Source organism: Schistosoma mansoni (genome assembly GCF_000237925.1).
Source record: "Schistosoma mansoni, WGS project CABG00000000 data, supercontig 0234, strain Puerto Rico, whole genome shotgun sequence".
Lineage (NCBI taxonomy): Eukaryota > Metazoa > Platyhelminthes > Trematoda > Strigeidida > Schistosomatidae > Schistosoma > Schistosoma mansoni.
The window spans coordinates 196,092-211,262 of NW_017386098.1; the positions used below are offsets into that span (position 1 = coordinate 196,092).

At 40.3% G+C, this 15,171-nt stretch overlaps 1 protein-coding gene across 1 annotated transcript in view; it reads right to left on the reverse strand.

Annotated features, from left to right (window-relative positions):
* Positions 1 to 9,922, reverse strand: part of Smp_164770 (apg5-related) — a gene marked incomplete at its 5' end in the record, with an annotated part of 34,489 nt that extends 24,567 nt beyond the window's left edge. The window contains 2 exons of the mRNA XM_018792646.1: positions 1,838 to 1,984; positions 9,901 to 9,922. Coding sequence (XP_018644312.1) covers positions 1,838 to 1,984; positions 9,901 to 9,922 — 169 coding nt within the window. The remainder of the gene's footprint in view (positions 1 to 1,837; positions 1,985 to 9,900) is intronic.
* Between the last annotated feature and the right edge of the window lie 5,249 nt (positions 9,923 to 15,171).

The window sequence follows — 15,171 nt, forward strand, 5'->3', positions numbered from 1 at the left end:
GCAGTTTCAAATCTGGAAACATTTTCATAACAAACTTCTAAAGTCTAACTAACAGCATACTTCATAGTTAATTATAGAAGATTAGGTTTAATTAACAGAAACGTCAAGTAGGTTACAATACTTTATAAGGTTTGAACCCACTCGAAAACTTAACCTACGTTTGGAACCCGGTATACGACGGATCACTGTAGCGTTGCGTAGACTGAACTACAGCTCCACGATTTATAACTTTAGTACATAAAAACTACACAGGTACATAATTCGGGCATACTTGACCTGTTCGGGAAGTGCGAAAATAGGACTGGTATTAGTGAGAACTTTTTAATATACCCATAAAACATTAGAATAACGCACAACATATTTATACTCATAGTCTATAGTTGATCTTGGAAATGGACCTAAAAGTATTGTATTGGCCAATACTCGAAAGTCATAGATGCGAATGGCTAGGGATTCCCTAACAACAATAAGATAGACGTCTAGTGCTCCCAGGTGGTCACTTCGTACTGAAAAAATGATTTATATCAGTCAAAATTCGGGAGTTAAAACAAGATTCTAGTTGATTGGTCGCTATCTGCTTCAGATCAGGAAAACTGAAATGACGAAGACTTTGCTACGACGTGTGGTGTGATTAGTTGACTGTAAGCAAGTTTAGAAACAAAGTAAGAATCAGATAATTCTTAAAAAAAAGGAAAATAAGAACTGTGATTTAAATACCGTCGCATCGAACGATTGTACGTTTTCGGACTCATTAAATTGAAATATTAGTAACATAACTTCCAGGATACGTTGGTGTATGGATATATTTACGTCCATTTACGAAAAATCCAAATAGTAAGTGGTGGGCAAAATTCAATGCAATTAATGCAAACATATTACTTTGTCATGCTTCAGGTTTCGAACATATTATTTAGCACCCGTATACTTCCCACCATCACTTGTTTTAATGCTGTCCTTTTTTATGACAAATTTGATCCCTATTTTACAGGCAACGACGTGAAGAGCGAAATGATTAGGTAAGTCGCTGGTTTTACAGATTGGATTCCAACCGCCAAGTTACAGCATAAAAACTATCCGCCAATAACTTCAGTTTGGACAAACAGTCAGCATGCGCAAACATGTAACTATTTATGACATAGCGAGGAGCAAGTTTGACAATTATTCATTAATTTTACAGGTTAGTGAATGACGCACGAAATATAAACCTTACAATTATTGATGTTTTTTTAATGTATCTTAATTGTTTATATTAGTGCTAAAAATTCTGGATATAACTGTAATTTCGAAATATAAAACTATTCAGTTTTGGTGACCATTTATTTTGTCATCTGATATCTATTCATTGAAACCCTGAGACCAATACTTCAGATTTGCGAATAATGGTTACCTGGCTATGATCTCTGTCATTACAACCCAGCTATTCCTATTACGTTGTATTTTTCGGACACTTTACTTCACTGAACAAACCCCAAATCATTATATGGGTGGGCAGGAACGTCATTATATTCCAAATAAACAAAGGTTGAGTGGAAGTAGAAATCACAATAAGAAAAACGTTATTGTACTTATGCTTTACGCAAGAAGATTCTAGAGTCTTCTCCAAGTATCCGCTAGCACTGGTTGGCTAAGAAATGACCAATCACCGTGCCCCAACACAATCTATATTACGCTAACAATATCTACCGTAACTGGTTAATAATTTGCATTATTATTACTATTATCACTATTAATTATTAATTATTTCATTTACATCAACAGAATAAAACAAATAAACGTAATACCTAAATTATGTGGGAACTTATAAACGATGTATATAGTTGATATTAAAAAGACTTACTACGTTTCGAATGTGTGAGGAACATAACTTTTGCCATAGTTGAGTCGTCATCAGTTTCTGGAAGAAGTTCAACCTGAGACCCAGTTAGCGACAAGCGGTTTAAGAGAGAGTTATCTCTGACCAATTGTTCCTCAGATTGCTTTTTGGCTTCCTAAAGTAAAAAACGCAAATGGATTGAAAGCAACTAAAAAACTCACCGAATAAAAGTAATTTCGAATTTCGTATCGTCTATGACCAATGAAACATATATACAGAAAAGTGATAGAGAACAAATGGAATACAATTAACGTAAGTCAGAAGTTCGGAAGCAGGAAGGTAATCTGACAGCATATTAGTTACTGAAGTAAATGGTTATAAATAAGCACACTGAGATCTTATGAAAATGCTGTTCATCATTTATGTTGTTGAAGTTCAGAGTCTGCACAACTGACCTACGGAAATTTACAGGTCAGTATACAAACTAACTTACGCCTGTTACACAACGCAGAGGACCTTAGACCACGAACCGGTATAGCCCATCTAACATAGTAATGTACAATAATTACCAGTTGCTAGTTACCCTTTTGACGTCTGTTTCCAAATACAAACGAACTGTTCGTTGACGTTACTATTTTCCGTTTACATTGCATTGTCTATCTTGGGACCTAATGCGTTGGAGGCTACTGTTACACCGACAGTCTTCACCTACATTTGTTCAGTGTATGAGATAATAGACTTACGAAATCCGCGAAGTCCGAATCATCCGGCCGCATCTCCAAACTGGCATACATATCCACGTACATATCTAAAACCGACCTGGCTTTCTCAGTTTCGCTGTTCACAAGCCGTATATAATCGTTACAAGAATATTAAGGCCTATATTTTAGACACCATTTTAGTCAAACTGATTCCTCTGTGATTATTATAAACTAAAACGATCAGTGACTGAGACCAGTCAAACGGAATTACTTCTGCTCCTCAAATCCTAGCTAAGATCTTAATCAACTTAAACACTAAAACTAGGGTCAAGTCATCAGGTCCTGCTGCTCTGTCTGACTCTAGTCTTCACTTGGAATGGATCTGTGAGCTGCCCTCCATACACAACTTCGCGGTGCAGTCCGTCGTATGAATTCCGTATGATATTTACGATCTCAGGTGCACCATAGTGTGGAAGACAGTTCCATAAGGTCCTTATATCCACACCGTCAAACACTTGCTCATAGTCAATGAAGTTGACGTATAGTGACGAGTTCCATTCAACTGGTTGTTCAACGATGATCCATAGTACCGAAATTCGGTCTGTGCACGACCGATCCCTACGGAATCCGGATTGTTGACCTCGAAGTTGGGAGTCTACTGAATCTTTCATCCGGTTCAGCAACAGTCTGTTGAAACTTTCCCTGGTACTGATAGTAGTGTGATGCCTCTGTAGTTCTCACATTTGCTCAGATCTCCTTTCGTTGGTATCTTGATGAGATATCCTTCTTTCCAGTCTGTCGGCACTTGTTCTTCCTCCCAAATCTTGCTGAATAGAACGTGGAGCATGTTTGCAGTTGCTTCTATGTCTGAATTCAGTGCTTCGGTTGGTATGTTGTCAGATCCTGCTGCCTTCCCACTCTTGACTTGTCTGATGACCATCCTGATTTCTTCGATCGTTGGTAAAGTGACATCTATAGGAAGGTCTGTAGGTGCTGCCTCGATGTCTCGTGGATTCGATGGAGCTGGCCTATTCAAGAGTTCCTCGAAGCATTCTACCATCTGTTCCTCTGCTCTTGACTGCCTGCCCTTGTTTACTATGCTTTCCCTCTGGTTTCTCCGTTGAATCATGTAGTTGTCGCATATTTCCTTCTCTTGCAGCTTTTTCCACCGTCACTGCTAGGTCTTCCACGTATTTCTGTTTGTCAGCTCTAATGCTTCTGTACGCTCTCTTCTTTGTTTCTGTGGGTTCGGCCTGTGCCTTGACTTTCTCTATTCTTGTTCAGCTGTTGTTAATTGCTATCTTCTTGTTCTTCCTTTCTTGAATCCTGTCCAGTGTCTCGCTGGAGATCCATTCCTTATGATGATGCTCCTTGCGGCCCAGCACCTCCTGACACGTTGAAGTTAATGCTTCTTTGGTCACATTCCAGTTGTCCTCCATCGTAGTTTCTTCTTCTTTCAGTACATTCTGTAAGGCTTGGAACCTGCTGCTCAAAGTTATCTTCAATTCATTGAGTTTGTCAGTATCTTGCAGGAAGGCTGTATTGAAACTTTGTACTGCTGTGTCTCCAGTTGTTCAGTGTTTCTTTAGCTTCGTTTTCATCTTGGCAATCACCAGGTCGTGATCTGAAACCATGTCAGCTCCTCTCTTGGTTCTCACGACTTCCATTGACCTTCTGAATTTTTTAGTGATACAAATATGATCGATCTGGTTCTCTGTAGTGTGATCCGGTGAGACTCATGTCGCTTTGTGCATGCTTTTGTGAGGGAATATTGTACCGTCAGGTCCTTTCCTAGGCACTTTTCTAGAACGGACTTCAGCACCACAAAACTAATATGTGTCATTTTCGCTGCCATCGTTGGTGAGTGCATAGCGATGGATGATATTCACTGCAATACCCTCCATCTTTGTTTTGAATAATGCTTTGATAATTTTGGATCCATGAGATTCTAATCTTTTACGTGCTTCTTTGGACACCACCTCTCCCGAAGCTAATCTTTACTGTTCAGCTTGGATCGAAAGGGTTTCACTTATTTCGAGCACCGCTAATTTGTATCTCCTCATTTCCGTAGTTATTCAACTGATCCTCCCGGTCTCCCACATTGGCCGAACATTCCATGTACCTATATTAATTGTTGCTCTGGTTGTTAGAAGTGGAATCGGCCTCGTGATTTCTGGAGAATCTCAGCTTTCTCCATGACGCATCATAATTCTTCTAAATGAAGATCCCTCAACTCCCAAGGGAGGGTTTAAATGGTTTTTTCTGGTTAGTATTGCTTCGTCAAGGTCGTTTCCCACATGATGAGGTTGCTGACTTTGCGCCCGACCTCTTCCTTTATCCGGGATTGGGACCGGCAATAATCCGAGAAGGGCTGCAGGCGGACTGTTGTAATCTAATTACATGCTATAAGGTATAAGTGGGAGAAATGCATGAGTGCTGTTTGAATGTAATGGAACTACGGCACAAACCCACTTCCATACTGTGGAACAGCTAAGTCGAGAGCGCATCATTCCGAATTAAAAACTACTAGTTTTTATTATACATGTAAAGGACAAACCCTACAATCAAACTCAAAATTTGTCATACATCGTTCAAAGACACGTAAAATTACGCTAAACGAAAACGATAATAAGTGGAAATGAATAATTTACTTGTCAATATCCAAAATACCAACAAAAGGTTTTAATTTTAGTCTCAAAGGTCAGTGAAGTGTGCCACAATGGAAGGCAATGACCGATAGAAATATCGAACTTTTAAGTCATATGACTAGAAATTAATTCAAGAAATATTAGAGCTGATTCAAATGCCCTTTTTTACTTTAACTAGAATCACAGCCTACAGCTAAATGATAGGAATAAAATAATGTACAACCCATGCCTTACTTGCAATAAGGATTTGTTCATTTTCTTCTGAATCCCACTTTTGTACTTTACGTCTAGCACCTTCCAGAATAACATATTGGAAGTTTTTTGGATCCGTCTGCATTACAATTGTACCAGCACAGAGATGGCAAGGCATAGAGAATTGGTAGATAGGAGTTGAGTGATACATCCCCACTTTTTTCTTTTCTGCGTTATATCTGACACCCATACCGATAGGATTTTTACAAGTGAGACACCAGCAATTGAAAGGCATTTCAAATCTAATAGTGATAATGCCTTGACCTGCCTTCCTCCCACGTTGACGTAGAGCATGTGTGCCATGGTATGAGTTGAGATTCTTGTGATAATTAGGGTCGAAATCGGGAGGATAGTATTTGTTTGTTCCTTTTCTCTCACCCTTTATAAATAAGAGGACAAATGCATTGAGACGGTTAGTAGTTGCATTTAACGATGTATGTAAAAGATAAACATTTGGTTGGCCATTAGAAAGAAACAGGACCCTTCAATATGATCAATTGCGTTTATAAATCGATTTGAATGGACATGTATATATTTAGTCAATGTATATCGACTACAACTTTAAGTACAATATAAAATAAGCATCAATTCAAGCCGCAACACACCATATCTCATCGACAAGGGTAAATACACAAAAAGAAAAACCAAAGTAGAAATGATGCCGACAACATCAAGAATTCAAAATAACAAGAACAGTTTAAAATAGTGAAATCAAACAGTGAACTGTATGGAGTATTACTGCTTGAGATTTGAAAGGAAATAAAGAATGAATCCACCTACACCACAACGACCTACTTCAAATCAAGCTAAGTAGCGTTCGACAGTAGATACACGAGCCCACACCGACTCAAAAATTCGTAAATCCATTGACTGTTCGTAACCATGTGATTTAAATTACTGCAAGTAACACTGGTGTTCCCACATCTATTTGGATATTATTATAAAGTATCTCAGAATGGATATCACTTTTATGGTTGATTAGCTCGTCTAGTTGTTCCTGAAAAATTTTCTTAACTTCTTCATGATTAAGTTGGACGTTAAGGGGTTTTCTATGTCCAGTAAGACGTAGACAAACACGTGCTCGCACTAGAGCATGATTTGAGTGAAGACAGGTGCTCCAGAATGAATGACATTCTTCTATTGAGCTTTTAAAACGATGGCTAGTAGCAACGTGGTATATTTCAGTCAGTTATTGAGTCTATTTTGCGAGCTGCCACATCTGACAAGGACGTAGATGATGTAGTTATGTTTAATGAAGACTGACAAAATAGTCTTCTGGTCACACTAAGCAATAATGCAAGCATGTTTTAGGTGAAGTTCTCTCCCCCCCAAATGTAAAATGTTACTTCAGGATTGATTTGTGTCACCCCATGAATTAGTAATAAGGAGTAAAGTAGTTGAATGTATCGACCACTTTACTTATCTTAGGAGTCTCATCAGTGCTGATGCTTCGATTTCTGACGAAATCTCGGTACGGATTCAGAAGGCTCGATTGGCTTTTTTTTAACTTGCGTCACTTGTTGTGTAGGCGAGATATCCATCTTCCAGCCAAAGGGTCAGTTTACTGTGCAGCAGTTCGCTTCGTTATATTTTATGGATGTGAAACACGACCATTAAGAGTAGATGATATTCACAAGTTACTGGCATTCGACCATAGGTGTCTATGAAGCATTGTTTGTGTATTTTGGGACCATGGAGTAAGTAATACCTGGAATAGAATACTAATTAAAGATGGGGAATCGATTGATGAGGTAGTAAATCTTCACCAACTGAGGTGGTCGGGATATGTTATGGTCAACCACCGCCCTATTGTCGGAGATGAAAATTTATAGAGTAAATTGAGATGTGATATTTTTAGGTTTGACCTTTTCTAACCTCTTCCTTTTGTTGTAAGAAGATAGAACTGTTGCAGATGCTGACTGTCAAAGAGCAACACTATACTACTGTCACAACGCTCTATAGTCAGCAGCACGACCTCGCACCTGGATCCTAATCTGCTACTTTTAATCTCAACGTTCTCCAACAAACCTGCCTGGCATGACAGGACCTAAGGGAACATGTGTTCCAGCCAATACAGTTCGGTTAAGTCACCACAATAGGCAATACCGACAACCACGTTAAGGCAGCAGCTATGGTGGAGGGAGAACGGGGAGATTTGATCAGTGATGCTTAGGCAACAGACTAGTTGAAATGTTTCACGAAAATATCTCGTTTTCCAAAACGCCTCTGAAACTTAATAATCGGCGTCCTAACAGATTCATAGGCTGTTTTAGTGACACCAGACTTCATGCTTCTAATGGCTTATATGAGTTTAAACAGCTTCCATAATTTACAGGATGCAGCTGCTTAATGATAGCCAAGCTAAGAATATATTTCAGGAACAACTAGAAAAACAGTTAGGCAGCCTTGTAAAATGTGCCCATCCCGAAGCACCGTGGAACTAATATGGTATTAACCTCTTCATTTCGATCTCTCCGTTGATTGAGGATTTGAACGTTTTTAGATCAACAATATCACATAGTATGTAATATTTATAAGACGGTGATAATTAAAACGGTAAAATGGATTCTTAATAATAGAATCCGTAGACTTTATCAGCGAGGAGAAATCAAACGCCTGGTGACCTATTCAGTGGACGCTTAACCTCTAGACCAGTGAGCCGGCATCCAACGATGTCAATGCCTGACTTTAACCAATTCACGATGTTGCTCGACCATCTATTGTTTTTGGTGGGTAACTGCTTCACACCCAGCATGGTTGAACTCAACTGCCCACGGATCCTCACTATAACTCCGAGACTCCCAGTGCTCCTAGGTTTTTAATGGTGGTCTAACACTGATCGGTTCATGATTGCAAGGAAATTGAACAATCCCCACAACCGCAAACTGAAGATATTAGGTTAGTTGACTCATTCTTCTTATCCTCTAGTTACTGTTTGTTAAGACCAACATTATTCCAACTTCCTTTTCAGGTCCCTCAAGAAATACCCTTCCACGGTGTGGGCAGCCGGGAAGTGATGTTAGCCCTCATACCCGTAACAGCACACGAGAACAAGTTGGTCACGTTCAAATCCTTCCTACACCTAATAACTCTCTTATCTCCACGACTAACCCTTCTCACGTCCTTTTATCACCTCGCACCGCTACGGCAAACGATTCGAGTACACGGAACGTTATTCCTGGTCTCCTGAAACCACGCTCTAAACTACATGTAGGAACTTTTAATGTCCGAACAATGTGCCAAATAGGACAACACGCTTCCTTAGCTAGGACTTTAGAATCTTATACCAACGATGTGTGCTGCGTCTCCGAAACGCGCATATAGGATCCGAGTAGCGTCATTCATTCGACCTCACCATGTCATAATAAAGAACCAACTCGATTCACTCTTCGAGTATCTGGAAGCCCCGATGCTGCTTCCCGTGGCCTCGCTGGCGTAGATATAGCATTGAGTCTTAGGGCAGAACAGATAACGGCGATTGTCTGTTGCAGCTATGCTCAGATAACCGCCTGTTTCTTGCAAATACCAACTTTAAGCACAAGAAAAAACATCTTTTGACATGGCGACCTCCGAATTCGTCCCAACGCTGGACTCAAGTAGATCACATCGCTATCAGACACCGATGGAGGGGCTCGATGGAAGACTGTCACTCATTCTGGAGCACATGATTAGATTCAGATCATGCTCTAGTGCGAGCATGTATCTGTCTGCGTCTTACTGGACGTGAGAAAGACGCTGCAAGGAAGCCTATTAGGTTTCTACTTAACGATAGGCAAGCTAAGAATATATTTCAGGAACAACTAGAAAAACAGTTAGGCAGCCTTGTAAAATGTGCCCATCCCGAGGCACCGTGCAACGGACCCCAAATGCCCTGGTACGGCCGAGAGTGGGGAGAGTCCGCTCTCCCTCTCGAAATGCTCTCACATGGCCGGCGAATATATAGCCTCTGCCAGGGAAGTCCTACTCACTGCCTTCTCGTGGCGGGGGTGTTGTTCACAAAAGTGAGAGGACGAAAAGCGAATGTCCGGCGCTTTAACCGGGTTGGTGGACAAGGCGAGTCCACCTAGGGGAGTTGGAAAACCCTAATTCCAAACCAATGGTGCACATGGGCTCCAGTATCCTGAAGGAACAAATGACGTATGAACCAACTGTTGGTCACCGGCTACCATGGGACTGCATCTCCTCACGATGCTCCACTGCCTTGTCGACTAGACTTTTAGGTCAAAGGCTCCGGGTGTGGGCCCCTAAGAAAACCACCTGCTTCAGTTCGGGCACCTGGGCAGTATCACAGCCCTCACACAAATCAAATGAGATTTGTGAGGCGCATATGTATCTGGTGCTTCCTTGTACCAATATTTATGTGTTTAAATAAATAAGTAAAATTCCATATGAAGAATAGTTAGTGCTCATAAACATGTTGATGTTTAAAGGAGTCAGTTCATAAAACTTCTGAGCTAACACATTCTGTGCGGTTGATATTTCACACCCGGTACCCGTCGAAAACCCATTTCAGTTCAATGTGCATATACTGTTTCGCCCTTAACACCGTTACAAACTGTAATACTTCATGCAGCTAGACTGAATCCATGTATGCAGCTTACGCTAGTGAAGCAGTGTTAGAAGCTTGAAAACTGAAAGACAAGTATTTCTTCTGTACAGAGAGACCCTTTTCAGCAGCTCCTCGCAGTTTATAGCTTATTTTAGCTATTAACATCTAACGCAGTTATCCTCAACAACCCCATTTCTCTAAAATCTTGGGTTCCAATAGACTGTAACAACTAACCACTGACGAGATGAATGTTTACATGAGTGCCATGTCTGTTCCAACTGTAACTTTTGTCCAAAAGATACGTATAGTGGGCCAAAAAACTTGAGGTTAGTTTTACGACACGTTATTAAGGTTTAAGCCGTGTGGATATGCTATAGCCTGAAATACGAAACAGTGATTATACATTTAAGTAACAAAGATATGAAATGATATGAGGACTGTAACAACTTCATGTCCTATATATACGCCATTTAATGTTTGCGTAAGGATTCTACAGAATCTACTGATGTAATTATTCAGTTCATAAGATATCTGTACTTCATTACAACTCAGCGAGCTTCAAAAAAATCCCACAAAGCAAAATTATCTGAGCACATTGAACAGATAATTCTGGCCAGTCAATTGAGTGGATAGCTGATTACGTAAGTTTGTTTGTAATAAAACGTGAAGCCTAAATTAGACAACTAACCATTGCTTTAGAGATTGCGCCTCCAATATTAAGTTCTTCTAGGACAAGGTGTTTCAATAGCCAACTTATTAACATGAATCTAGAAAAACAATTTTTTAGTGTTTGTAAATTTGTTATGACGAATGGCTTTCAGTGTGATTAGTTAAAACATTTAGCTATGGAAGACTTCAGTGACAGCAAATTTTTATAATTTACATGATCTTATAACTATTTTCGTGTCTCTGACATTGTATGCATAATCACGGCCGTATTCAGTATTTGTGCAATATATATATATATATATATATTGCCTGTAATATCACCAACATATATCTGCTTTCTCTATCCGAGTACAAAAACATGTTCCTGCTTACATTGCTTTATACTTCTACATTGTTGGTCGAGGCATTGACTATACAACAGTGTTTTGTATGTTTGAGCTACCCAGCAAGTTGTGTGATTATTAGAATTTCTGTAGTCATGCCCTTTGTAGCATTCGGAAGACTTCAGAAAATTGAGTGTGACGTAAATAAACAGAAGTAGTAGACTGTAACCGACACACCGAACTCTCTCGAACATATATCTAATGCACTGAATATTCATTCAGCGGAAAACAAGGTGGAATCTATCTTGGAAATGCTGGAATCAACCATCATTAGGTGAATTCGAGGTTTGATCGTATCAACTGATTTTCATTTACGGCTTATATCATATTATGCATCTTGTGGCGTTAAATAAATCCCCGAAACAAATGGTTTGTAAGCCTTCACCATTGATGCTGACCTCATTAGTTTTGCTAAGCATACCATAGCTGAAGGTGCTCGGCCACGTATTGCCACCAGATCATCAGTGAGTACGTCTTGCTTCTCAGCCCTCACAACAACTAGTCAGCTTAGATCAGAAACATCTCGATATTCCGAAACCCTTCCAAATATATTGTAGGACTCCTTGATTTCGAACATCTGGTTTGACTGGCTTTACGATCTTTGCATATAAAGGTCCTACAAACAATAGCGTTTTCAAGCACTGATTACCCGCAACATCTTTGATGACGAGCATTGATTCGATCTGGTGCATCAAACGATAAACTGTGAGTCTGTTTCTTATCGTAACGCCATATAAATATCTTATTTATTTATTGTTTCTGTGTTTTCAGACGTCTTCTGGTATTCATATATTTTAAAATTATTGCTTTGGGACAGCAAGGATTCAATGGGTCTTTTTCGAACCACCCAACAGGAAAGTCACTGAATGTCGAACAGTGTACCTATCCTCTTTAAGGTTACAGTATTTGGTCTGAACCAAATCAAAAGCCCCCATTAGTACTACTGCATATTCGTACGACTCGTCAGTCACCACAGTCTTCTGGAAATGTAAGGCGAAACACTACGATCCTTAACATCCTTCCTGAAAACAACCCAGTAATATAATGAGAAATAAGACCCTTCATTTGTTTATAAGAAATCGACATTTTACAATGCATCAACCCCAATAAGACGATTTTCATCACGGATTTTCAACAACTCCGAAACATTGGAAGGAGTAATGGTTTAGTAAACAGAGACAGTAAATTAAACAGAAGGGTCAATCGGAAACTGTATTTTAGGATGAAAACATCGAAATACAAGTACATAGACAGTTACTCATTTTGTACAGGCAGTGTATTCTCTATGTTCTCCCACAGAATGGCATGGAAAGATTGGCACATATTTAACATAGTCGACTATCTCTGATTTCCCAACAACACATGCAGTAGTTTGTAATTTTCATACACGTAGGTCCCTACTCTATAGGACCTAAGAGCTGGACAGTGAAACACGCAACAACAGAATTATTGTAAGTACAGAGATTAGTAGGTAGCTATAAAGAGGCATAGATAACTCGAACAAATGTGAGATTTGTGTGCCTCATATTCATTATTTGCCTCAATTTTCCCTCCCTGAACAGTTTAGATAGTGATACATTGAAAAATCGTTAAACGGAGTAGAAATTTGCGCTAACATCATAAAGATTAGGAAAGACCCGGAAAAGAGGGAAATTTATTGTTCTCACTCGTTCACCAGAATGATCCCCTATAGATATTTGGGACCAAGAAGACTTATTACTGAATCTGTAGCTATAGAAGTAAATAATTATCTCTACTGACTAGTTTTGACGCGACACACAGCAATGTGCAAACTTTACGTGGACGACTACATAGTATCGCTTCCTAATGGAGGTGAGAAAACAGTTGTTGTACAATTGAGCGAACTGATGGCCCGACGAGGATTCAAGTTGAAAAACGTGGGTAACTAATTTAGAACTGGTAAGGGATTTTCTGTAATCTGATAGTGTGGAAGCGATAGTTGATATGCCTTTGAATTAAAGGTCTACCCTTCGATCATTTGTGACTGAGTGAGACAACATACATGGTGTTTTTTTAATTTCGATTTGACCTGGACGAAAACGTCGGACTAGAAAAGGAACACTATCCACCGTTTCATCTTTTTTCGATCCACTTGCACTAATTGCTTCAGTGTACCTTCTTAAAAAACTCTCGCACAATCATTGTAAGTGGCACATTAGTTGGGACCAGCCCCTTAGTGCTAGTGTTTTGTCCTCGTGGAAGGATCGTGTTAGGTTTGTGCGGGAGCTCAAGACAATCAACATTCTCTGGAGCATTAGGAATGAGCACAGAAAGAACTTTGGAACGATTAAGTTGCAATTGTTTTGTGACACCTCCGAAACATGTCACTTAACAGTGGCCTACTCATAGAACATCCCCAAGCACAAACCTCCGTACAGCGTTTCGCCCTATGAAAAGACTAGTGTTGCACCCATCAAACTACTAACTGAGCCTATTTTGGGGTCATCAGTTGAAGTATTAAGTGCTCGAATAGGTGAAGTTTTATTATCGAAACCGTTCGCGAATGTTTGATAAGATTCACTTCTGGACGGGTGATGTGATAGTTCTGTACTATGTGAGCAAAACGGAAAGCAGATATTACACATTTGTGACGAATTGTTTAGCCATTATTTATTTTATTTTATTTTATTTAAACACATAAATATTGGTACAAGGAAGTACCAGATACATATGTGCCGCACAAATCTCATTTGATTTGTGTGAGGGCTGTGATACTGCCCAGGTGCCCAGACTGAAGCAGGTGGTTTTCTTAGAGGACCACAACCGGAGCCTTTGACCTAAAAGTCTAGTCGACAAGGCAGTGGAGCGTCGTGAGGAGATGCAGTCCCATGGTAGCCGGTGACCAACAGTTGGTTCATACGCCATTCGTTCCTTCAGGATACTGGAGCCCATGTGCACCATTGGTTTGGAATTAGGGTTTTCCAACTCCCCTAGGTGGACTCGCCTTGTCCACCAACCCGGTTAAAGCGCCGGACATTCGCTTTTCGTCCTCTCACTTTTGTGAACAACACCCCCGCCACGAGAAGGCAGTGAGTAGGACTTCCCTGGCAGAGGCTATATATTCGCTGGCCATGTGAGAGCATTTCGAGAGGGAGAGCGGACTCTCCCCACTCTCGGCCGTACCAGGGCATTTGGGGGCTCTAGCCATTATACTCCAGATAACGTCTGTAGGCCAGTAAGGACACGTTGGATCCAATGAATATACTGCCGAATGGATAACATGAGGTATACGGATAGAAATAAATTTGGAACCTTGGACTGAGGGTCCTTAATTCTTAAGGAATAGGGAGTAGGTAAACATACCGAAACTTTTCTTGGAAGTGACTCAGGACAATGTGGCATTCAAAAGTACTCAGGCAATCAACACAGACTCCGAAAATCACAACTTCAGTCTGGTTCTGTTATACCACTAGGATCGAATAAAATTGATTCGAGCGGTATCATGGCTAGGGAGATATGTGATCTATATGTAGACAAAAGGTGTTTTGTGGAGATTTCAGTATTTTCATAGTTGAAATCATGAGTCAATTGAAGCTAGACCACCATGGAAAACCTGGAAGCACTGGCCGGCCGTTCCATCTTATTGTGGGACTCCTCAGCAGTGTGCATCCACGATCCTGCCTTGCGAGATTCAAACCCAGGACCTATCGGTCTGGCGCGCTAGCGCTTAACCTCTAGACCACTGAGCCGGCATCCGACGGTGTTAATGTCTAACTTCAACCAGACCATGAAGTTGAGCAACCATTCACCAATTGTCTTCAGTGAGTTGATATCTCACGACAGACGTGTCGCAGTGGTCTAGAGGTTAGGCGCCGTCCATTGCTTCCAGGTTTTCCATGGTGGGTTTGCTTCAATTGACTCATGATCTCAACCATGATGTATATGTAGTCCCGTCTCCAGGATAGATACTTAAGTGCAGGCTGTCTGACCGTTGATGAATTTACGCAAAATTTGTACAGAAGGGTGAAGTTGTTGCCTTGAATATGTGTGATAATCCACATGCTCTCTCGCTCTATCACCCTCTCGCCACCAAAGGAAACCTATTCCTCCACAATCTTTACTTGAATGAACATTTGTTCTACATCTCCAGGAACGGCACCCGGTTCCCTGCGGAAATTTATCAGGATAGCAGTTT